The following is a 25638-nucleotide window of genomic DNA, read 5'->3' as shown; positions in this document are numbered from 1 at the left end:
GAATTGCACCATTATTGAGAAAGCCTCCACTTTTATAAGTTCTGACCTTAAAATAGACTCTATTTACTATAGTAGTATATGTGAAAAGTGGAAATTTGTAGAGATTATGATCAAAGATATAATATAATAATATAAGGTAATATCTCAAAGGATTTTGTTTGGTGATCAGTTTATTCCTATTTCAAACTGATCCAACTTCTGACAACTGTTTAATCCCCAAATCAATTAGAATCATACTGCCTGGATGAGCTAATTTACATGTTACAGATCCAGGTGGTATCAAAAAGTAAAGGAAATCTTATCAAGTGAGATAGGAGGAAAAAGAACACTGCTATTACTTGTTATGAGCACATATATTTACAATGTGACAATCATATTACATGCTATATAATGTATGATATACAATGTATATAATATTACAATATGGCCTATTATGTAATCATATTACAATATGAACAGCCACTATTGTGACTTAGGGAATGTACATTTTAATGGTGTCCATCAAGGTGAAATCTATCAACACTTACTTTATCCCAGTATATAATGGCTCTTACAGGTTCTGTTTCCTACATCTTAAAATTCCTCCTCCCCTGGTTCTTTCCCATAAGTGGGACAGTAATCATGCTGAGGTCTCTTTTTCACATAGCAAATAAATAATTCATTCTCTTTCTCACACAATCCCTCCCAGCTACAGAATGATCTCTCTTTGTGCCTTCACAACTATACTTATTGAAAATGTTATTTATATATGCTTTCTGTCTCTACCTCATCCCATTCTTCAGTGCTCTATAATCTACTCTCATCCCAGCTTCCATACACCCATCAATACACACAGCAATAAACTAGAGAAACTCTCTGGTTCTAGTCATCAATGAACCCATAGGTCAATGAACACTTACTTGACCTTGCCTTAATTTGATTCTCCCTACCCTCCACCCCGGCCTTTTTAATCATCTATTTTGCAATCTGCCTGCTCTCTGCCCTGTGTCTTGAGTTCAGGTCCATACTTATGTCTTGAGCATCAACTCCCATACCTCCTTTCCATGTGCCTTTCATTTCTGCTATGCTAAACTTCTGGTGGAATCCCATGCACACCGGCTGTGAAATGTCTGCATGTGCTTCAGCTCTAGCTGCTAAGTGGGAGACTCTGTTTCCCCACCTTTCCTAGTAAGAATTTGAGAATATTCCCTCTGCAAGAACAGAGTAATTCCATTTCTGTAAGAAAATGTCCTAGGACAGAGATCAGAAAGTGTTAAGACAGTTTCTGGCAGTGCCCCTAGGAAGCTGACCCCCTCCTTTGCCCGAACCCGGCAACTTCTCTATGGTGGTTTCCTCTTGCTTAAATTTTCCCCCCTTCATTTGACCTGTGGTAGGCCTTGGATACCACTAGGGATAGATTACATGAGCATAATCATACATTTAGATGGCAGAATAAGAAGTTCCTGACATCGAGCAATTAAAAAAACTCATTAAATGCTATCTTGTAATTCTCTATTGCTTTGTCATTTATTCATGGGAAAAAAAGAAAGCTTTCAAGAGATTTTCCCTCTTGACATGAGAAACCAAGTACACAATATTGGCTTTAATCCCCAAACTATAGTCATAATATTGAGGGAAATGTATGTTTTATAACTTTTACCTCATTGTATTCAGACCCAAGGAGGTATTCATTCATATGTCATTAATGGTGGATCTTTCGAGGTCAAGATTTTTGTAAGTCTAGGTATTTGCTCACAAAGGACAATAAACATTTAAACAAATAATAAAGAAACATTTCAAATTATACAACATATAATTTCATAATTTTATTTTCCTTTAGATTCAAAAGGATTATAGCAGCATGATATCATCCCTTGGGTACTTTTGAAAGCAAAGGTACATAAAAGACCCTAAAAATAGGATTTAGAGGAAGTATTTTAATTTGTAAATGAAAGCAAGTAACTGCCTCACTATGTTTTCTAATCCCTGTTTAATCAATCCCAGCAATTAAAAATAATGAAGCAATAAGACACCCTAGGGATCTCAAGGATTTCAATACTGAATCATAGATCAGTTTCTTCCCCACAGCAGTTTATGACTCCTATAACTAGTTACTGGTGAACTAAGAACTGTTAGTTATTTGTGAAATTTACATAGATCTTACTGAAAAGTAAAAATGGTTTTCCAGGTCATCTGTTAAAAAAAAATTTAACACAGCTTTGGGATTTTAACATTTTCTTTTATGTTCCATTCTTTCTCACTTATATTTAAAAGTTAAATAATAATGTTAATTGTTAACACTCATATAACACTATGTGCTGGCCCTTATTCTAAGCCTTTACACAGATTCATTTATTTAGTCTTCGTACCACTCTATGAGATGGATATTTATAATTCCTGTTTTCTTGACTAGGGAGTGGAGGAAAGAGATTAAATAATTTGGCTAATGTCACACAATTGGCAAATGATAACGTTAGGATTTGAACCAAGGTAGTCTGGCTTCAGAATCCATGTTCTTAATTACTACTAGATACTACTTCTCCTAATAGACAATACACAATTTTTAGGTGTTTAGATAACATTTATTTTAATTAGATAAAAGTAGTGGCCAAGAAGTTCCATATTTTAACATTGTGTTTTTAAAACTAACCTCAAGGGTTACCCCACTTTCCCGGTCTTCTTGGCTTCTCCAAATATTCAGTCTAAAGTATGTCCCCAATTTTGAGCTCCTGTGTTTTCCTAGTCATAAAAATAGTCACTTAACATACACATTATTTACAATGTAAACCTCTTGAGAGCAGTGACCATGTTTATTCATCTTGGAGGGAATGAATTATGTCATCTTTGTGCATCCTCTACCTCTTCAGAGAGATGCCTACATTAATTTAAATATTTCCAATAAAGGACAGTTTTTGAACTCTCTGGCTAAATCTTGTCTCCATATGTAACTTTCAAAATCTGAATCAACATTTCTTAATGTCCTCTCCTGCTAGCTTCTGTAAATGAAAGTTGTTCCTCCTTCCCTTGCTCATTCCATAAACATTGATCAAGTGCCAACCTTACCGAGTGCTAAGATTTGGGAATAAAAAATGGAATGATCTCCAGGAGCTCAGTCACAGATTAATGTCTCAAGTAATTTTAGACATTGACTAAAACGTTAAACTTTGTTCTTGAAAGGAATTTCTAGTATTTTCAAAGAACCACCGATGAAAATCAGTTCTTTTAAGTAATTATATAAAGTCAGATAGCAGCAACTTTATTCTGAGAAAGAAGAATGGATTTTTGTTAATTCCAATGCCAAGAATTATATTATCATTTATTACAAAGGAGGTAAATATATGTCATCTATTCTTAACAATGAAATTCTAAGAACAATATCAATTACAGAAATTAGATTCTCAAAGTCTTTTCTTCACTGCATAATGAAGGCTCCTTTATTACTTACATGCACACACAAAATAAACATTTGGAAATAATTATAGCAATTTTGGGAAATGCCAAAAAAGGACAAAATATATTTTTCTTAAGAAGACCTGTTCTTCTTATGCCTTAGGAGGAAAATATAGTCACTAATTATAAAATTCAATAAAGAAATATTCACTTTAGATACTGGCCTTTACTGATGTTTCAGGAAAATAATGAGGATTTCTTAGCTTGGTAGTAATATAGAAGCGGAAATCCGGTGCGTATTCAATGGTAGAGTCCCCAAGTCGGATACATGTACTCCCACCCTGCTTAAAGGTCTGTTTTAGTAGAAGAGGTTCCAGAATAGGATCTAGTTCTTCTCCAACATTTTCTAGCAACACTGGAGTAAAATCAGAAAAAGATGCCATGTTATTTTAAATACTGACTGTAAACATTCAACCCTCCAAATTCTTTCAGCTCCTAGATTGCTATTATTCCTGGTTACCTATAAAATTATTTTTGTCCTCTGAGTATAAGGAAATGGTGTCATAAAAAATAATTGGATGCCTGCGGGATGGGTTGAAATGGCGGGTTTATCTGGTCCTTTTGCATCATCCTTCCATACATCTTGGCTATAGTCCTACTCAGGGCTCCCCACCTGGTCTGCCATTCACTATATGTCCAAGTATGATGGCAGAAAGGTATATCCGTCTGAGCCACCAGAGAGTAAGCATTTCAAGTTGTAGTTATTTAAATGGTTATTATAGTTTTAATTATAAAGTAACTCATGCTTATTGTAGAACGTGTGAAATGTAGGAAAGAATAAAAGTGTTAAATAAGGAGGCCGTTAGACCGAGTTGGCTCTAATGCTATGGTGACCTAAGGAAGCAAACCAAAATCTAAGCTTATGAAGGTCTCAAGGTTACACAGTCAAATCAAAATCAAAATCCTAAGGATAACCAAATACAAACAACCAATGAAATTTTAAGCTATTGCCAATCAAATAATTTCTTTGCTCCCTATTTGCTCTCTCTCCCCAGCTCTGGAGAGTGGAGCACCCTAACCACTTCCAGTTTGGCAATACCCAATTCCAACTAATTTTTGCTCAAATAAACTCTTAGAATGGTAAGAATTTAGTATGGCTCAGCTTATCTTTTAAATGTTTTACATAATTGACTCATACTCATATATAGCTTGATAGAAAAATGACACAAAACTATGTTTGATAATTAGTTGAATAAACTTTTTGCTTTGGCATTTTTATTAATCTTTTTCTCACACAATTGAGACTAAACAATAGATCTAATTTTGCATCCTAATTATTTTGCTTGATATTATACCATAAATATTCCAATTAAAACTAATAAACATGCTTTTAATTACTGCATAATAGTCTCATATTATTTTATCTCATTTTTAAAGTCAATTCTCTATTATTAGAGAATTGTTTCCTGTTCTCAAAATTATAAATAGCACTGTGTACAAAAACTTTGTGCTTAAGATTTTTTTTTTAAAGATTCTATTTATTTGACAGAGAAAGACACAGCGAAGAGAGGGAACACAAGCAGGGGGAGTGGGAGAGGGAGAAGCAGGCTTCCCGCCGAGCAGGGAGCCCAGTGTGGGACTCGATCTCAGGACCCTGGGACTATGACCTGAGCCGAAGGCAGACACTTAACAACTGAGCCACCCAGGCACCCCTTAAGAATATTTTCTTATGACAGCATTCTAGAAGGGGAATCCCTGGATGAAAGATCAGTAACATTGTTAAGGTTCATGATACATTTGCCAAATTAGTCTTACATTTTGGTGTTTGGGGTACTATTGCAGCCAACCTTGAATAATGGTGTTTTGCACAAGTCCTTTGAGGTCCTGGATGTGCAATCTTGATGGGAAAGGGGGAGCTTAGGGCATCCAGATGACAGGTATTTGAACCTCTATTGCCATTAAAGTACAGACATACTCTGCTTCTTCCCAGAGGTTACGCCTGGCTAAATGAATTCCTAAAATTGTCTTGTCAATTTCCTTCACTGCCGAAATCTTAATTAACCAAAGCAGACATGTCAGATGATTTTAAAATTCATTTTCATTTTCTGCTTGAATGATGATTTTTCATACTTAATATGAATGCATTATAATGGATTAAATACATTAATCTATTAGATTGCTTCCATTTTTCTATTGTTAATAATGCTACAGTGAACATCTTTTTGAATAAACCCTTGTGTTCATCTCTGATTACTTAATCAAGCTGGAGTCCTAGAAGTGCAATTAATTTAAAGGCTATTTATATTGCCAAATTACTTTCCTGAATGGCTGTAGAAATTTCAGAGTGGCAGTGAGGACTCTTTTTTTCCCTTTTAAATCTGTTTTTATATAATATTGTACTTATAAATGCCAGGCACCATGTTGACATTTTATTTTCTCATCCTCAAATGTTTTAAAGAACATGGAATATTGTTTTACATATAGGGAAACTGGGGCCAGGCAACGGAACTAAAATTTCAGTTAAATCAGCTAGTAAATGACAAATGGCACTTGAACTGAGCAGGATGGCTTCTTCCACAGCTCCCTTAACAACCATGTGAGACGGCCAGCATTAAATACTGTATTCATGACTTTTACAACTTGAAAGGTAAAAAATAGTTAAAATTTGTATTCAAGGCTTGATGTTTTAGATGTTCTTTGTCTAATTACATTTTTTCCCTCTGGACATTGTCTATTAGCATACTGGCCCATTCTCCTATTCTGTATGTTATTTACAATTCGGTACAACTCCAAGTAATAAAAAACCCACAGTGATCGTGACATGAAAAAGAAGGATTTTATATTCCATGTAAAGGGAGCCCAAGGTAATCAGTCCAGGTTTGGAAGGACAGTGTGTCTGAACTGTCATAGATCCAAGTTGGGGCCATCTTGCTCCTATACTCTTCTTATTATATGGCTTTGATCTTTTTTGGCCAAAATGGCCTTTCAAGTGGCATCTACATTCCAACCATCACAAAGAAAGAAAAAAACAGAAAAGGAGAAAACATCCTTTAAGAAGATTTCCTGAGAATCACAAATGGCACTTCCACTGACATCTTGATGGCCAGACTATAGTCACATGATCATATACAATCACAATGGAAGTTAGAAAATTTCTTTCTTAACTATGAATGCAATGTTGCCCACGGAAACACAGGGGCACCAATAGGTATCGGGGAACAAATATCATTCATTGTCATAAAGTGCTAGTTTTAAAACTTTATTTGTATCTTTTAACATTGTTCTAGCAAATAGCTCCCCCCTTGCCCATTTCCTGCTTGTTTTCAAATTTGCTTACACTTCATTTTACATTTTTTCTTACTTGTAGAAATTTTCAAACCTTAGTCACGGGTGCCCAGAAGGCTCAGTTGGTGGAGCACCAGACTGGCTCAGGCCATGATCTCAAGGTTGTGAGATTGAGCCCTGTATCAGGCTCTGCGCTCAGCACTGAGTAGCCTTGGGATTTGGGATTCTTTCCTTCTTCCTCTGCCTCCCTGCCACACTGTCCACTCATGCTATCTCTTTAAAATAAATAATAAAGTCTTTTAAAAGTTTTTTCAAGCTTTGTTCAAAAGCAAAAAGAACAGTATACTGAAACTGATATACAAATCATCCAGCTTCAACCCTTGTAAATTTAGTCAATCTTCTTTCATTTCTTCCTCCTTTCACCCTGGATTATTTACAAATAAATCCTAGATATCATAAAACTTCACCTTCATATATTTGACTAAGTACATCTGAAAGGTAAAGACTCTTTTTTAAAAATTGCCACAGCTGGGGTGCCTGGGTGGTTCAGTTGGTTAAGCATCCAACTCTTGATTTCCACTCAGGTCATGATCTCAGGGTTGTGAGATCGAGCCCCACGTGGGGCTCCCTGCTCAGCGGGGAGTCCGCTTGAGATTCTCTCCCTCTCCCCCTGCCCCTACCTCTCCCCCCTTCTCTCTTTCTACCTCTAAAATAAATCTTTAAAAAAATTGCCATAGCTTAAAAAACTATCAATAATTCAAAATTTTATCAAATATATGGCAAGGAATAGGTTTCCACATTGTCTTAAAATATTTTAGTTTTTAAAATTTTATTTATTTTTCAATAGGGTCCACACCCAACATGGAGCTCAAACTCACAACCCTGAGATCAAGAGTCAATGCTCTACCAACTGAGCCAGCCAGGTGTCCATCTTAAAATATTTTGATTATAGTTTGATTGCTTAAATTGGGATACAAATAAATTCCATAAATTATAATTGCTTGATAATCTCTTAAGTTTAATGTTTCTTGGCTTAGCTTATAAATTTTTAGAGTCAAATCTATTAATCTTTTTCTTTTTCAATTGTGTATTCTCTTACAAAGTTCTTTCTCAAAGACAAGTTATTCCCCTATGTTCTTTTAGCATTTATGTCCTCTATTTTTTCTTTCATATTTAATTCTTTAATTCATATAGAACATATTTTGGTGTGAGGTGAGACTCTGACTTAATACATTTTCCCATAAAACCACTTCTTCAACAGCATTTGCTGAATAACCTATAATTTTTCCATTGGTTCATAACACTTACTTTATAATGCATTAAAGGCTTACATGTATTAGAGTTTATTCCAGAACTTATTCCACTTAATTGCAAACTCACTCTTCTTCTGAATTTTTATTGAATCTTTCATTTCTTTCTTCTAGGTTAACTTCAGCATTATTTCTAAAACATGTATTTCTGAAAGAGTTGACATGTTTATAACATTTAGTTTTCTTATTAGACCAAATGAGATGTCCTACTCAAATCTTCATGTTTTTCTGTGAAGGTTTGTCAATCTTTTACTATGCATTGTTAAAGTCATGCTAAGTTTTTGTTTTATTTTGTTTTGTTTCGTATTCACTGGTTGACTAGAATCACTACACACTCAACGTTTTCTCAGTTGTTATTTTAAAATATTCTTTTTGGAATATAACTACACCATTAAATTCTTTTATCCTAACAGATTTTTAGCTAATTTTCTTTGATTTTCTAGATGAAATACGTTATCTACAAATAAAATATTATTTCCTCTTTCCAAATGTTATTGCACTCTCATTGTTTATTTTATTGCACTGAAAAAAGCCTTCCTAATAATGTTAAGCAACAACAGTGATACTAGATACTGATTTCTCATTTTTATTTTTACATGATCAGATTTTTAAAATCTATTAATTTGTTAGAATAAGATATGAACTGGAAATTCTGTTTATGAAATGTTATAACACTAAAATTTTGCTTGATTACCTCAACTTTTATTAACAGCAATTTTTTGAATAAAATCTCATCTTTATTTTTCCCTAAAAATATACAATTTCAGCTCCTACACCAATTTGCTTCCTATTTTGAAATGGAATTAAGAGTGTCTATATTAATATATATGAGTCTCTTTCAAAGCTAAAATACATATTATAAAACTTAAATATTATAGACTTGATTCTTTTCCCCAAAAGTGAGAATGTATTCCTCACTAACAGAATCAAGTATTACATCTGTTTTCTGTTGCTTCCTGATTTCAAAGAAATCTACTCTCAGAATTGAATATTTACTATATTATAAGCCTCAGTGAAAAATCAAAAGTATTCTAAACTTAAGAAACAGGAAAAAGAACAAAAATCTACAGGTACAGGAATTATCACAGAATGTTATCCTTAATTTAACTAGTTTGACTCCTTTAACTTTTAAGTAGATAAAAATAGGTTTCAAGTTAAAATACAGGAGCAAAAATTAATAAGACAGGCTTTTCTTCATATTTCTATCATCACAGTTAATAATATCCTAGTTTATGTAAAAACCCTTGCTCATTTCCAAATGTCAGCTCATCACAGTACTTGCAAAGCTAGTGGGAAACCAAGATTGGAGACCAAACACATGCTGCTAATACCTTTTGAGGAAGGCAGAGCATCTCACTAAGAACAGTTATCCTTACTAAAAGAAATATAGAGGAAACCCAAGTATTCCTTTCATAGATAATTTTCACTTAGGACAGCAATCTGATATCAGGGTTTTTTTTTAAATTATGAATTATCTATATTATTCTATGTTAGACTTCAAATTAATAAAAAATCTTCTGTGTATTATGTTCAACAATGTAGCATATTGCATCTAGAGGAGATTCAACCATTTCAAACCACCTCCTGGGTACCCTCAAAGAGCTTGGAGGTGAGAAGCAAACAGTTACGTACATAATAATAAGAGAAATAGTAGAAATTTGTAAAAACTTCATTATTGGCATTTCATTGGAGAGGTCGAGATGTCACAGGAAAAGTTTTTGAGCTGTATCTTAAAGGATGAACTTAAAAGAATTCACCAAGTGGATGGAAGAAAACCGAAAGTCAAGAGATGTGAAGTGATACCAGGTCACACGTACTCCCGGTTCCTGTGTACCCCATATCCCATGTTCTAACCCTCATCACACATGTAATCTTGGTCTCCCTCTTTAAACCAATAAGCTCCAAAACAGCAGAGACCAAGTCTGTCTTGTTCATGCTATGTTTTCAGTGGCATGTGGTAGGTGAAAAACAAATATTTGAATGAACAAGCAAATGAGTAAATGAGGGAAAAATTAAACCAGAAGTAGTTTTTGCATGTTAGATGCCAGGAGGAAAAGAAAACAAAGTGCTAGGAGATAAAGGGAAGGAAGGCTCAGGTACGACAGATGTTGCTCTTAAGGCAAAGATTATTTTTCAGAGAGTTAATGAAAAGTTATTCAGAGATTTTCTATACAAGTTGATGTCTTTTTTAAATTTTGTCTTACTTTTCCAGCTTTAGTGGGGTATAAACAAATTGATTTATCAGCAATATTTATATGATTAATATTCTATGCACACCTTATTCACTGATGTAGCTAATATAAATGTATCTTTATTTTCTAGAACATGGCTTTTAAACTTTTTTTGCAAAGCAGTAGGATACTTTTTTTTCCAAAGAGGATATTATCTTAAAACTTAATATAAACAAAGAAAAGGGAGGTCTGCTCTGGCTGAAGCAGAGGCAGGTGGATGAAGGAGGAGAAAAGCTCTGCCTTCTCTACTCAGGCTGCCAGCAAGGGATGACGCATCAAAAGCCACTGTTCTTGAATAGACCAATATCTAACATAACTTTTAAACAGAAGTCTTTAACTGCTTATGTTTTAAAACTGTATCAGTAACCAATTCTTTTACTTGAAGTTCCGATATAAAAATAGTTATAAAAATCTGCCATCAGTTATTCTTTCTATAATGGATTTAAAATTTTCACTTTTCTCTGATGACTAATATTAGAAGATACTGTAAATAATTACTATCCATTTTTAAAGTAGTTCATTCCCCCAAAGTAGGTTAAAGCAACTGCGAGTGGCCCAGTAGGCACTGGACAAAGGCAGAAGACTTGGGGACTAGTTTCGGCACTCCCCTTAAATGGGGATACAATCTTGGTTAAGCCATGTAACTAACATTCTCTAGCACCTCACTTACTTTGTTGATAAAACAAAGTGGTTGGAATTACTATTGGATTTCATATTTTTATGGGCACAACTCCAAGTAAGAAACACATTTTAAATTTTGATCAAGCATATACATATATATACAGATAAAACTTCAAAAATTTCATGAACTAATGCTTACCTTGACTCCATGCTATGCAGCCTAATATATTCTATTCCTTTCTCCTGTGTTTCATTGAAAAATGCTGGTCATGACCCACTAAAAGTCGATTTTCTCTCCCACAGTTTGGAAACCACTAGACTCTTTGTCTCCATGGCCCTTTCTTCTCTAAAATGATGGAACACTAACATCAAGATCCATGACTGAGATTGTAGAATCTCAGAATGTCAGGCATGTGGTAGATGCTAAATGGTTGGGATTATTTTTGTTTGTTTGTTTGTTTTTTTACCGTATCAAGGAAATTTGACTAAGTGAAATCAGGTAATTTTAATTAAAGTATTTAAGGTGCCAATTCTTTCAAGAAACATTCCCTATTTAATTCTCATAAACATCTGTGCCTTTTTTATTATGCTAATATAATTAAATATAACACTAATATAATTAAAAGAGAATACATGTACACCACATAGTAAATCTCCAACTAAGAAACAACATACATCGAATTTATCAGACACTACCGTAAGTACCCAAAGCGCAGTAACTCATTTCCTCCTGATACTATCTGGTCAAAGTACAGATGGGGAAACTGAGTCTCAGATCACTGAACTAAACAATGAGTAGCAGAGGCAGGTACTCTAATTCCGGAGCTAGTGCACCTACCCATAACAGCATAGTGGTTCTAACAAGAGTTAGTGACGTGTGTCCACTTTCTATGTATATTAGTTAGTTATACTATTATACTAGGCATATTGTCTATACATACTATACTATACATATTGTCTGATGCTAGTAAACAAGCAAGATATTTGATAGTAGAGATGTTTGCCCTTTCTCCCGACACCTTTATCACTATACTCTAATACCAGCTGGATGAACGAAATACCATTTGCTTGTGTGTCGTGTGTCCATATACACAAACACAGATTTTGTAGGTAGGTTTAGTTTTTTCATTTCATGTGCACCCTAACCAAACCTAAAATTTATAATATTTTAAAGATTAGCTCATTATTAATATGCAAAAATAAAATGTCCATAAGACTACCTGATACATTTGTTGTAATTCTTCCAAGCAGTACTAGCTCTAATAGCAACTGAGATTTGCCAAACTCATTGTAGGGATAAATACGTGGTAGTTTCATAATGTTTACATTTATTTATTTGGTCAAGTAAATAGTCAAAATTTGATAGGTAACATAGATTTAAAATGTGACAACCCCGATTTACTCAAATCATACATATTTTGTTTTGACAAATGTGACATGTGCATGGGGCTTTACTGAAAAATCCTTGTCATGTTTCTAATCTCTCTACTGTGGCAGATAATAGTCAGCCGTGCAAAATGTGCATTCACTTCTCTGCCACTTTGGTAGGACAATCTAAGGAAGAATAAATACGTAATAGGACTAATGTTGTGTTTAAATACTTCTGGCATATCAAGTGGCCTTTTTCATTGCAGAAGTTGGAGTTATAACAAGCACTAAAGAATGGCAAAGCACAGATAACAATGAAAACAGTTACATTAGAGGATGCATCACAAATGAATTTGGGGACAAACAACCTGACCGGCGAGAACAATAATCTCTCAAGTTCCTGATTAATTATCAATAAGTAATGAAAGACATAACAAAGTCATTATTTATTGAAGATGAGTCTGACACAAATATCTTTTTAAAAAAGGAAAAACCTACATCCTTTTGGGTTAACTGTGCCCTCCCCAGGCAGTTCTGTAACGTATACTTATTATTCACATACTTACCAGGGGTACCAAACTGGATGCAATTTTCCAGAGTCCTGACATAGTCAGGATCATTTAATTTAATCAGATGAAGACTATTGGTTTTTTCCATGTTCTTGATCCATTTATTAGCCTGGCCTTGAGGATCTATCATCAGAGGCCACCTTCTTGCATTCCTGGAAGGGGGAAGAAAGACAATGCTGGCCCAGTCATGATTTGTCTTTAGGCTACTTAATCATGCACACATCTCTTTCTTATAGTTTATACTTTACAGTAATATTTTACTTTTTAACTTATTGTAAGAAACTATGATCTTATAGCAGAGACATTTAGATTGAGCAGGCTATGAAAATGACAACTCTAAAAAAATCACCTGGCAAACACAAGTTTTTTTACTTCTTTTGGAAAATTACAATTCTATAAAGGTTAAATTACATTTTTGAAAAAAAAATTGCCGCTCTTGCTAGTTAATTCAATTAATTAACCATCAAGAATACTGCAAATCAGGAAACTCCAGTTCTTCACTAGGCCCTGACCTTCATTAATTACTCCTGTGACCCTGAATAAATCACCTCCATTTCTTGGCTTTGATTTGCTATTATTTGTACAAGAGGGAAAGAGAAAGGATTGAGACATCATCTCTCTCCTTTTGAAATCTAGACCATTAAAGATATAATGGTTTTAAAAGAAAAAAAGGGCAAAAAGCCTGATTTTAATCATCTTACCTTCTTGGACCCTAAAGTGTTAACACAACTGCTGATCCAGGATTTGTTTCAAACACTTGTATATATAATGTCATATTTGTAGTTCATTACATATTTGTGAGCTTCCTACAGACAGAAACATATTCTCTGAAAGTCAGTTTTTGCACTCTGGGGGAGCTCATACTTCCTGCTATATTGTCACCTCCCTCTTTTATAAGGACAAGAGCAGTAAACCATGAGGCAGCCAGCTTATCTTCCAGGGTGCTGTGGGGTCACACAGAGTTAGCCAAGATCTGCCATCGTCAGATGGTATCCGACCATCTAGCTCTCTGCATTGTGTGAAATGGAATCACCATTAAGATTACCGTTTTTTTCTCTTGGAAGTTTCAGTAAACACAAGCCATAATTTTGGCCACGTTCCTACAGATACTGTCATAGTCTTCAAAAGTGAGCACAGAAAAAGTACACAGATTGTTAGAAGAGCAAAAGGAGAAAATAAAAGGTGACTGGGGCAAAAATAAAACAAAACAATGTGGGGCTAGAAAGGGTAATTGATTCGATTTCATCTCATTATAATATGAATTTAGAATTTTATTAAATAATCTGTCCCAAATGGAAGTAATCACGCTAAAGCATTTAAGTTAGAACCTAGCATAAAACACATAGCTTATATTATAAAAAAGATAGTCTAGTCCTCCAATATTAGCACTGTACGATGTAATAGTCAGCTTGAAATTGAATGACTCCCTCTTCTGTTGTTTCCACAATTTTTAACCATGATACTCATGTTCACACTGTTCCTTTGTCCAAAATACTTCTTCTTCATTCTTTCATGTTCAAGTCCTACTCATGTTTCTAGGTCAGCTCAAATGATATGCAATACACAAAGTACCCCAGATTGTCTTAACAGAAATTTATTTTCCCACAGTTCTAAAGGCTGGAAGTCCAAGATCAAGGTGCTGGCAGGTTTGGTTTCTTTAGAGGCCTTTCTTCTTGGCCTGCAGACAACATAGCTCTCTTGCTGTATCCTCATGTGGGCCTTTCCTCTGTGCATGCATTCCTGGTATCTCTGAATATAAGGACACCAGTCCTATTGAATTAGAGCTCCACCCTTATGACCTCACTTATCCTTAAAATTACCTCCTTAAAGGCCCTCTCTCCAGACAGTCACACTAATATAGTCAACATATGAATTGGGAGGGTGGACAATTCAGTCCACACCATAATGTTAATTATATTTAGTAAGAAATGAGACCAAAAGAGTAGTGTAATATCTTAAATGTAATCAACTAATAAAAAGAGAACCATATCCATAAGAAACTAAAGGGAGAAGGAAAATTAGAAAGTAAAACTTATAAATATGTAAGTTTCATTCTGTCACATTTTAGAAATATTTTTAAGTTGGGAGGATTATGTGTATTAGCATTTTTGCTTCCCTAAAGAAACTGAATTACTCACTCTTCCTTCTGTTGCTTCCATAATTTTTAACCACAATACCCATGTTGACAATACCTTTGTCCCAAATGCACTTCTCATCCCTTCGTGTTCAAGTCCTACTAACGTTTCAGGGTCAGCTCAAATGTTATGCAATACACAAACCCATCTTTGTCTCTTTTTTCTCACAACCTCTTTAGCAGTTCATCCATATTACATTAATGGCACTCTGAATAAATGATCATATTCTGTTACGGTAATTTTAGAATTTGTTAATGGCATCATTCATCTAAATTGGATATTCTTTGAGGGAAAGGTCCACTGTGATTCTTCTTTATCCTTTTTCCCTAGATCAAATAAAGTGTGATAACCTACTGGAAGGTAAACAACAAAAAGCATCTGGCAAACATCATACAGGTTAACAGATTCTTAAAGCAGGCATTTTCTAAGTGGTCATCCCTGCATGGGGAATACCAGTCCAAAGAACACCATCTCAAATTTGGAGGAAAGGATTCTGGTGCTGACCAACCTGGGCTAAGTCTGCCATAGCCTTTCTCTTCGACTGATTATAATGATATTATCCATTAAAATGGATAAAATACAAAATTTTACTTACAGATTCTAAAAACTAAATAATAAAAAGTGAATGGGAAGAAAGTTAAAACTTGAGGAATGACCAATAAAGGGGTAGTACGTTTCTTGTGTGTTTGTTGTCGTTGTTGTTTTTTCCCTTCTATCTTCTGGCATTGGTTGGAAAACAGGCCTAATGTAGCAAAAATTCAAACTAGAAGACAGAAAATGATAATGTGTGAGCTCGAGAGGGTGGGGCAGCCACAGAACTGTAATCCCACATAGAAGTAGGGATAGTGCAGGCACTACACTGAGAGAAAACCAATCGCTGTGGATAACAGAGCTGGGCAAAGGGGCCTGTGCTGTGCATGGTGTGTAACCATAATCTTAGTCTGCTCCTCAGGCTGTTCCAACAAACGACCAGAGACTGGGTAGCTTAAATAACAGACATTTTTCACAGTTCTGGAGGCTGAGAAGCCCAGGAATCAAGGTCCCAGTCCAGTGATCTGGTTTGCAGATGGCAGTCTTCTCACCACCTCCTCATATGGCAAACAGCAGAGTGATCATCCCTCTGTGTCTCTTAAGGGCACTACCCCCGTTCAAGACTCCACCCTCATGTCCCAATAACCTTCCAAGGCTGCAACTCCAAATGCCATCACAATGGTGACTTAGGCTCAACATATCAATTTGGTGGACACAAAGATTTAGTCCAAAGAAGGAGGAACCCCAGTATTTTCCTTTTTTCCTCTTGCCACTTTGCCCCAAGTATGGACACATGTCATACAAAAGTGTGGGAAGCTGAAACTCTGAGGGAATGCCATCATTTTGGACAGAAAAATACAGAAAAAGGGGTCCCTGGCATATGGAAAGTAAGGGAGAAATTCTGGAGGAGACAGACCCAAAGAAAGGATTCCCTAATTCAGACACAAGTTCTGAGCTCACCAGCAAGCTGTACATGTGTAAAACACATCCAAAGAAGCATACCAAAGGCTTTGGGCTATGATATATACCCAAGTCCCATACTAACCCCTGAGTAACGCATGCTGAGAAGTGTATCTAGACAGCATAGCAAAGGCTTTTAATTATGACCTGACACTGGAAACATCACCCACAGAAGAAAAGCAACTGAACCTAACCAAGTTGATTGACTACTGAAAGAAAAATTAGTCTTATCCAGAAGATTTTAATAGGAAACAGAATTTCATTCAAAAGGTCCAGGGTGCATCAGAAAGGGTGAATACCCACCATTTGCAAGAACATGGATGGAACTGGAGGGGATTGTGCTAAGTGAAATAAGTCAAGCAGAGAAAGACAATTATCAAGTGGTTTCACTCATATGTGGAACATAAGGAATAGAGCGGAGGACCACAGGGGAAGGGAGGGAAAACTGAATGGGAAGAAATCAGAGGGAGACAAACCATGAGAGACTCTGGACTCCAGGAAACAAACTGAGGGTTACAGAATGGAGGGGGTGGGGGGAATGGGGTAACTGGGTTATGGGTATTAAGGAGGGCATGTTTTTTGATGAGCACTGGGTTTTATACGCAACTAATGAATCGTTGAACACTACATCAAAAACTAATGATGTACTATACGTTACTGAATATTAAAAAACAAAAAAGTTCCAGGGTGTAATCCAAAATTACCTGACATACAAAAAGCCAAAATAGGACTAATTCTCAAAGAAAAAGCAAGATGCTGGAATTATCAGGAAAAAAAAAAAAACTTTAAAGCAGTTATTATAAGCATCCTCCACAAGGTAAAGGTGAACATTAAATAAATAAATAAATAAATGATCGGGGCACCTGAGTGGCTCAGTTGGTTAAGCATCAGACTCTTGATTTCTGCTCAGGTCATGATCTCATGGGCCATGAGACTGAGCCTTGTGGCAGGCTCCGTGCTAAGTGGGGAGTCTGCTTGAGATTATTTCTCCCTCTCTCTCTGCCTCTCCCCTGGGTTGAGCTCTCTCTCTAAATAAATAAAATCTTTAAAAATAGATAAATGGAAAGAGGTGTTTGTAGTAGAGAAACAGAAAAAATAAAAAGAACTAAAAGAAAATTTTAGAGCTGACGAATATCTGAAATAAGAATTCCAGTATAAGGATTTGATTGCAGAAAGGAGATGACAGAGGAAAGTCAGTGATCTAAAAGACAGATGCATACAAATAATCCAATTTGAACACTTAAAGAGGAAAAAAAAAACAGATAAAACAAACAGAGCCTTCAAGACCTGTGAGAAAATATTAAGAGATTTATTCATGTGATGGGGGTCCCAGGAGAGGAGAAAGAGATTAATACAGAAAACATATTTGAAAAAAATAATGACTGAAACTTTCTCAAATTCAGTGAAACACATAAATTTACAGTTTCACAAAGCTGAGCAATCCTCAATAAAGGAGAAACTAAGAAACAAAAACAAAAATAAAACACAAAAATGCACACACCCCCAGATACATTAAAACTGCTAAAAACCAAGGATTTGAAAGAATATTTTTGAAAGCAGCCAGAGAAAAGTGATATATTACATATAGATGACAATTATTCAAATGACTGCAGATTTCACCTCAGAAATCATAGACCCAGAACACAGAACATTCTTAGTAGAATGAAAAGAACTGTCAACATAGAACTCTATATCTAAATAAATATCTAAAAATATCCCTCAAGAATAAAGGCAAAATAAAGACATTCTCGGATCAAGGAAACTAAGAAAATTCTTTGCCAGCAGATTTACTCTAAACAAATTCTAAAGTTCTTCACTCTGAAGGAAAATGATACCACAATAAATTTTAGAAAGAAAAAAAGAGCAATGAATTGCTAAATATCATAGACTGTTTTTCTCCTCTTAATTTCTTTAAAATATGTATAAATATTTGAGACAATAAACATTAAGTTGGGGAGAGCTTTAAAGTATACAGATGTAATACATATGACTACTGTAACATAATCAAGGGAGGGTAAAGAAGACCTACATGGTTGGAAGCCTTCTATATTTTAATTGAAGTGGTAAAATATTATCTCTAAGTAGATAGAAAAATTTGTACTAAAAAATAATGCAAAGCATTATAGTGAAAATGGAATACTAAAAATTGTGGGTTATTCAAATAATCCAATAGAATGAGAAACAGAGCAACAAAAATTAGAGGTAAAAACAGAAAAGGAAAATAATAAAATGGTAGATCCAAATACAATTATACCAACCACATTAAGTATAAAGTTGTTTAAACATACTAATGGAGAGAGATTATCAGTTTGGAAAAATATAACCTCTAACTGTATGCTGTCTACAAGATATAGATACCTTAAATATAGTAATATATTTATATTAAATAAAATCATGGTGAAAGATACACCATGCAAACACTAATCAAAAAAAAGCTGAATTGTATATAGACTTCAGACGAAGAAAAATTATCAGGGATAAAGAGAGACATTACATAATAATAAAAGGGTCAATTTACCATGAAGACATAATAATCCTACATGCCTATGCATCTAACAACAGAGCTCCAAAACACACGAGGCCAAAACTAATAGAACTGAAGGGACAATAAGTAGACAGCAAATTAGCAAGGATATGGAAGATGTGAACAGCACTATCACACAACTCAACTGACATTTAAAGAACCCACTACCCAATAATAGCAAAATACATATTTTTTCAAGTATATAAGGAACATTCACAAAGACAGACCATATTTATACCATAAAACAAACTTTAACACATTTTTTTAAAGATTTTATTTATTTATTTGACAGAGAGAGACACAGCGAGAGAGGGAACACAAGCAGGGGGAGTGGAAGAGGGAGAAGCAGGCTTCCCGTGGAGCAGGGAGCCCGATGCGGGGCTCGATCCCAGGACCCTGGGATCATGACCTGAGCCGAAGGCAGACGCTTAATGACTGAGCCACCCAGGCGCCCCAAAATTTAACACATTTAAAAGAACCGGAATCATACAATGTATATTCTCTGAACATAATGGAATTAAGTTACAAATTAAAAAATAGCAGAAGATACCTTAAAATGTATCAAATATTTGGAAATTAATGTATTTTTAAAAGACCTATAAATTAAAGAGGAAGTCTCTGAGAAATAAGAACATATTTTAAAGGAAATGAAAATACAACATATCAAAATTTGTGCTATGCAGCTAAAGCAGTGCTTAGTGGGAAATGTACAGCAGTAAATGCAGAGATTAGAAAAGAAGGAAAATCTAAAATCGGTAACTTAAGCTTTCACCTCAGGAAACCACAGAAAGAAGAGTAGTTTAGGCCAAAAACAAGCATAAGGAAAGAACAAATATTAAAGCAGAAGTCAATAAAATGGAAAACCAAAAAGATGGAGAAAAACAATGAAATGAAAGCCTTATTCTTAGATAGGATCAGGAAAAATTATCAAACTCTAGCTAGACTGATCAAGATAAGCAAAGAAAATGCTAATTACTGATATCAGGAATGATAAAGAAGATTATCATTATAGATCCTGCAGAGATTAAAAGGATGGCAAGGGAATACTACAAACAACTCTATGCCCACAAATTTGACAATTTAGTTGAAATGGACCAATTTCTTGAAAGATAGAAACTACCAAATCTCACTTAATAATAGATAACTTAAATTTTCTTTAACTATTAAGATAACTTCAACTCTTTTAAATTTGGAATCATAGATAACATCTCCCAACAAAGAAAGTTCCAGGCACAAATAGTTTCTTTGGTTATTTCTGCAAAACATTTAAGGAAGAGATAATACTATATAATCTCTTCCAGAAAATAGAATGGGAGAGAACACTTTCCAATTTGTTTTATGAGGCCAGCATTACCTTGATAATGAAACTGTATAGACATTTTAAAAAAAAGAAAGCACATACCAATATCCCTCATAAACAGAAAAATCAACGAAGTACCAGCAAATTGAATCAGAAATATATAAAAAGGAGAATACATGAAGACCAGGTAGGGTTTATCCTGGAAAAGCAAGGCTAGTCAAACATTCAAAAAATCAATCAGTACAGTTCACCATATTAATAAACTAAACTTAAAAAAATATATCTCAATAGACACAAAACAAGCACTTGACAAAATTTAACATGTATTAAAGATAAAAATCCTCAGCAAACTAGGAACAGAGGGAATTCCCTTTACCTGATAAAAGGGATGTACAAAAAATCCTACAGCTGATACTGTATGTCTTAGTGAAAGGCTAATTTGTTTCCCCTAAGATTAGGAAAAGGCAACAATGTACAATTTCATCTCCCCTATTATATTAGCCAGTGTAAATTATATTTGTATAACAAGTATTCTTACACTAGCCAATAAAAAAGTCCTTGACAGTACCATAAGCCCAGAAAAAAAATTAAGAGGCATAATATTAGAAATTAAGAAATGAAAGTGCCTCTATTTGCAGTTTGTATAATATCCTAATGAATCTATATAAAACATCTTAGAACTAATAAATGAATTTATCAAGGTCACAAAGTACATGGTCAATATTCAAAAATCAATTGCTTTTCTAATACCAGCAATGAACAACTGAATAAACTTTTTTAAAGTACCATTTACAATAGCACACAAAAATTAAGAAGTACTGGATATAAATCTAACAGTGAAATACTGATGAAAGAAATCAAAGGATATCTAAAAAAAAACAGAAACATGATAAAAAGTGTCTGCACAATGAAAGAAACAATCAACAAAACTAAAAGAAAGCCTGTGGAATGGGAGAAGGTATTGCAAATGACATCAGATAAAGGGTTAGGATCCAAAATCTATAAAGAATTTATTAAACTCAACACCCAAAAAACAAATAATCCAGTTCAGAAATGGGCAGAAGACATGAATAGACATTTTCCAAAGAAGATATCCAGATGGCTAACAGTCACATGAAAAGATGCCTAACATCACTCATCAAATCAAAACCATGATGAGATACCACCTCACACATGTCAGAATGGCTAAAATTAACACAAGAAACAGATGTTGGTGAGAATACAGAGAAAGGGGAACCCTCTTACACTGTTGGTGGGAAAGCAAACTGGTGCAGCCACTGTGGAAAACAGTATGGAGTTTCCTCAAAAAGGTAAAAATAGAACCACCTTACAATCCAGCAACTGCACTATTAGGTATTTACCCAAAGGATACAAAGATACATATTCAAAAGGGTACCTGCATCCTGATATCTATAGCAGCATTATCAACTAAAGCTAAATTATGGAAAGGGCCCAAATGTCCATAGACTGATGAATGGATAAAGAGGTGGTGTGTATATATACAATGGAATACTACTCAGCCGTCAAAAACAATGAAATCTTGCCATTTACAATGATGTGGATGGGGCTAGAATATATTATGCTAAGTGAAATAAAGCAGAGAAAGAAAATATCATATGTGGAATTTAAGAAACAAAACAGATGAACATATGGGAAGGGAGGAAAAAAAAGAGAGAGAAGAAAACAAACCATAAGAAACTCATTTTTTTTTATATTTTGTTTATTTATTTGACAGAGAGAGACAGCGAGAGAGGGAACACAGGAAGGGGAGCGGGAAAGGGAGAAGCAGGCTTCCCACTGAGCAGGGAGCCCGATGTGGGGCTTGATTCCAGGACCCTGAGATCATGACCTGAGCCAAAGGTAGACGCTTAATGACTGAGCCACCCAGGCGCCCCACCATAAGAAACTCTTAATGATAGAGAACAAACTGAGCATTGCTGGAAGGGAGGTTGGTGGGGGATAGGCTTGGGTGATGGGTATTAGGAGGGCATTTGTTATGATGAGCACTGGGTGTTATATGTAAGTGATGAGTCAGTAAACTCTATTCCTGAAACCAGTACTACACTATATGTTAACTAGAATTTAAATAAAAATTTGAAAAAAAATGAAAAATTTTAAAAACAGGGATATATTGTGTTTTCTTTAGAAGACTTATTGTAATTTTTTCTCAAATTGATGTATAGATTCAATGCAGTTCCAATCAAAATTCCACCAACGATCTTTTGTAGATATTTAAAAACTGATTCCAAAATTTATAATGAGAGGTAAAAAATAGACACAATTTTGAAAAAAAAAGCAAAGTTGGAAGACATAATCTAACTTCAAGACCTAATATAAAGCTATACTAATCAAGGCAATGCAGTTTTTGCATCAAACCAGAAAAGTAGATCAATAGAACAGAATAGACAATCCAGAAATAGACCTACATATATGTGGATAACGGACTTTCAACAAAGATGTAGAAACAATTCAATGGAGAAAGTAATGGGGGGTTTTTTGTTTGTTTTGTTTTTAAGATTTTATTTATTTGACAGAGAGAGAGAGAGCATGAGCAGGGGGAGCAGCAGAGGGAGAGGAAGAAGCAGGCTCCCCGCCAACTGGGGGGATACCAATGTGGGGCTCGATCCCAGGACCCTGGGATCATGACCTGAGCCGAAGGCAGCAGCTTAACCAACTGAGCCACCCAGGTGCTCCCGGAAAAAGTAATGTTTTAAAAAATGTTGTGCTGGAACAATTGTGTGCGTGTGTGTGTGTGTGTGTGTGTGTGTGTGTGTGTATTTACACAGTACTCTCTCTATATCTATATATTTACTATATATATTTACTATTTATATATATATATTTACACAAGTACTATCTTGGTATATTTATACAGACAGAGATGCTGTTCCATAACCAGTTAACAATTATATGAAACTTATTTTCCCCAAACAACACCCCCAATATAACATATCTTTTTGATTCAAAAGCAGGACAATGTTGTGACTTCAGCTGTTTTTTCTTCTAAAGCAAATTTTGCTTTATTTTTAAGATTTATTTATTTATTTATGAGAGCACACACAACGCGTGCACACACATGAGCTGGGAGAGGGGGTGAGGGGGAGGGAGAGGAAGAGGGAAAGAATCCAGCAGACTCTGCACTGAGCACGGAGCCCAGTGTAGGGCTTGATCTCACCACCCATGAGATCACACATGACCTGAGCTGAAACCAAGAGTCCAACACTCAACTGACTCAGCCACCCAGCGGCCCCTTAAAGCAAATTTTGCTTTTAAAGATTAGGGCTTCTATAGCATAACATATCAAATGAATAAAATCTCAAAAGAGACATTCTTCAGGGAAATAGAGAAGAATGTACTGGGGTTTTAATAACAATTATTGTGGAGAGCTATATGCAACACATATTGGTTTAAACAGCTTCACCCTTTGGATGAATATAAATCCTGAATTTGAAATGAACAAGCACCGTATTTCTGTTTACTTCCTCTCCATTATTTTGCCTTATTTTTTGACAAGACAACATCTTTCTCCACACAATTTTCTTACTTCCTCCACCCAACATTCTTGAACCTAGAAATGCTTTAAAATCTGGTTCCCAAATGAAAACTGATTTTTTATAGACTCAGCATTCCAAGTTTAATACTGTTTGTTCTTTTGTGATTATCTAGAGAGGATTATTATTTGGTGCTCTTTGGGACTTTTGCAAAATACAGACTTCTAACAGTGATAATACATGTTCAGGATAATCTGCATGGAAGGACACAGAATTTAAATATATAACAGAGGTGTATCTCAAAGAGTTTTGCTATATTCCTTTTTACACACATACATAAAAATAGGTAAAAACAGACAATGAAAGGTGGGTGCTCCTCTCAGTTATTACTGCTACTGAAATAAACCTAGTTTGTCTGACTCCTATAGAAAGGAAAACTAAAAGACATTTTTAAAAAACAGAGTTGTATTAGATATATAGGTCTGATTTACCAAGTGGTGAAACAATCTTAATACTATTTCCCTGTGAAATGTTCAGATACAATCCAATTACATTTAATGTTATCACTAGCCCTTGAAATTCTGATTAGCCAAGGACCTTCAGGTGTCAATAGCTCCAAAAGTTAATTATGTTCCAACTTATCTAAATTTTATAGATTCTTCCCATTTTCCTAAATAATCAACTCTTCAGTCAGCTGAGATAGTACGTAAAAAGCACTTAGCACAGGATTAGGTCTTTAGTTAAGTGCTCAGTATTAGGTATTATCATTATCAAGCAAATATCTCTGGGGAATGGAAGAACACACTAGGCAAGTAAATAAGATACTTATCTGATACTTCAAAATGATCACCTTAAACCTATTTACCGAAACCTCTCAGTATAAGATTACCAAAAGACAAAATAAGCCAAGAATGAAAAATGTTACTATTTCTTTCTTAGTAAAGTTGCTACCATAACTTTCTGCTAATATTTCAACATTTTTACAAACAATGTAAGGGAGTTCTGGCTCATTTACACCATTTTTTACCTCTTGATCTCCTGAAGTGTGAATTTGTTACCTTGAAAAATAATCACTAAAAGATTTGGAAACTTAAACGCAGAAATATTCATCTCCTATTATTATTGAAATATGACTGGACCCAAAAGAAAGAGTACATTTGCTGAAAAGTATGAAGGTACTTAGCCTCCAATGAATATGGTTGTAGATATCCTGCCAGGTGGAACAAACATATATAACCTGCCAATCGAAACAATAAAGACAGGACTACCATTATGTGGGACATGATCAATTACATTCACAAGTGCTTGGAAAAAGCAAAGTATTTTTTCTGAAAGAGAAAAAATAGCAATAGCAAAAACAGAAAAAATCTGATTATTCTTTAAGCTGAAGTTAACTGATATAGCTGGGCAAAGTAAAAGTGGGCTTCTAAACTTTCAGAAACCTCCCATCTGTGTCAATGTCTAATTGATTATTCATATTTAATTTAGCTAATTAATGATTTAAATAAAAATTTTTCAATACTATAAAAGTTTTCTAGCTATAATTGTTAAAAAGATGCACGGATAAATAAATCAACTGATTAATAGAGATCACTTGTGAGAAAAGTATTTTCCTTACATTATGATGATCCCGTTATCAATGGAAAATGAGTCGGAAGGTAACCCAGCAATATTCCAGGTTCGAATTGTCACAGCTTCTCCCAGGATACCCATAAGAGAATAATCATCAGAGCAGGGAATATCTTTCCTCTTGCACAAATTTGTCCACTCCTTGATTTGGTTCTTTAAGACATACAGAGAGATACAAAAATGAGGCTGGAGATCACCAAATGAATACTTCATAAATTCCTCAACTACACTTTACTCCTTGAGTCAACAAACCATTGTTGAAACTGCACCTCAAAAACAATTTATCAGATTTTTTCAAATTATGACTTAGAAGGT

The 25638-nt window shown here is 34.7% G+C and overlaps 1 protein-coding gene across 2 annotated transcripts in view; it reads right to left on the bottom strand.

The window, feature by feature from the left end:
- Nucleotides 1-25638, bottom strand: part of DNAH7 (dynein axonemal heavy chain 7) — a 279079-nt gene that overhangs the window by 79766 nt on the left and 173675 nt on the right. For both annotated transcript variants that reach the window (XM_073880956.1, XM_025894388.2), the window contains exons 47-49: nucleotides 25313-25476; nucleotides 12751-12905; nucleotides 3594-3784 (exon numbers count right to left, since the gene is read on the bottom strand). In XM_073880956.1, the coding sequence (XP_073737057.1) occupies nucleotides 3594-3784; nucleotides 12751-12905; nucleotides 25313-25476 (510 nt within the window). The remainder of the gene's footprint in view (nucleotides 1-3593; nucleotides 3785-12750; nucleotides 12906-25312; nucleotides 25477-25638) is intronic.

This window comes from Callorhinus ursinus, unplaced genomic scaffold, assembly GCF_003265705.2.
Source record: "Callorhinus ursinus isolate GAN/ISIS: 27379988/994484 unplaced genomic scaffold, GSC_fseal_2.0 scaffold2, whole genome shotgun sequence".
Classification (NCBI taxonomy): Eukaryota; Metazoa; Chordata; class Mammalia; order Carnivora; family Otariidae; genus Callorhinus; species Callorhinus ursinus.
The sequence above is the reverse complement of the archived record's forward strand: the minus strand, read 5'-3'. Positions and strand labels throughout refer to the sequence as shown.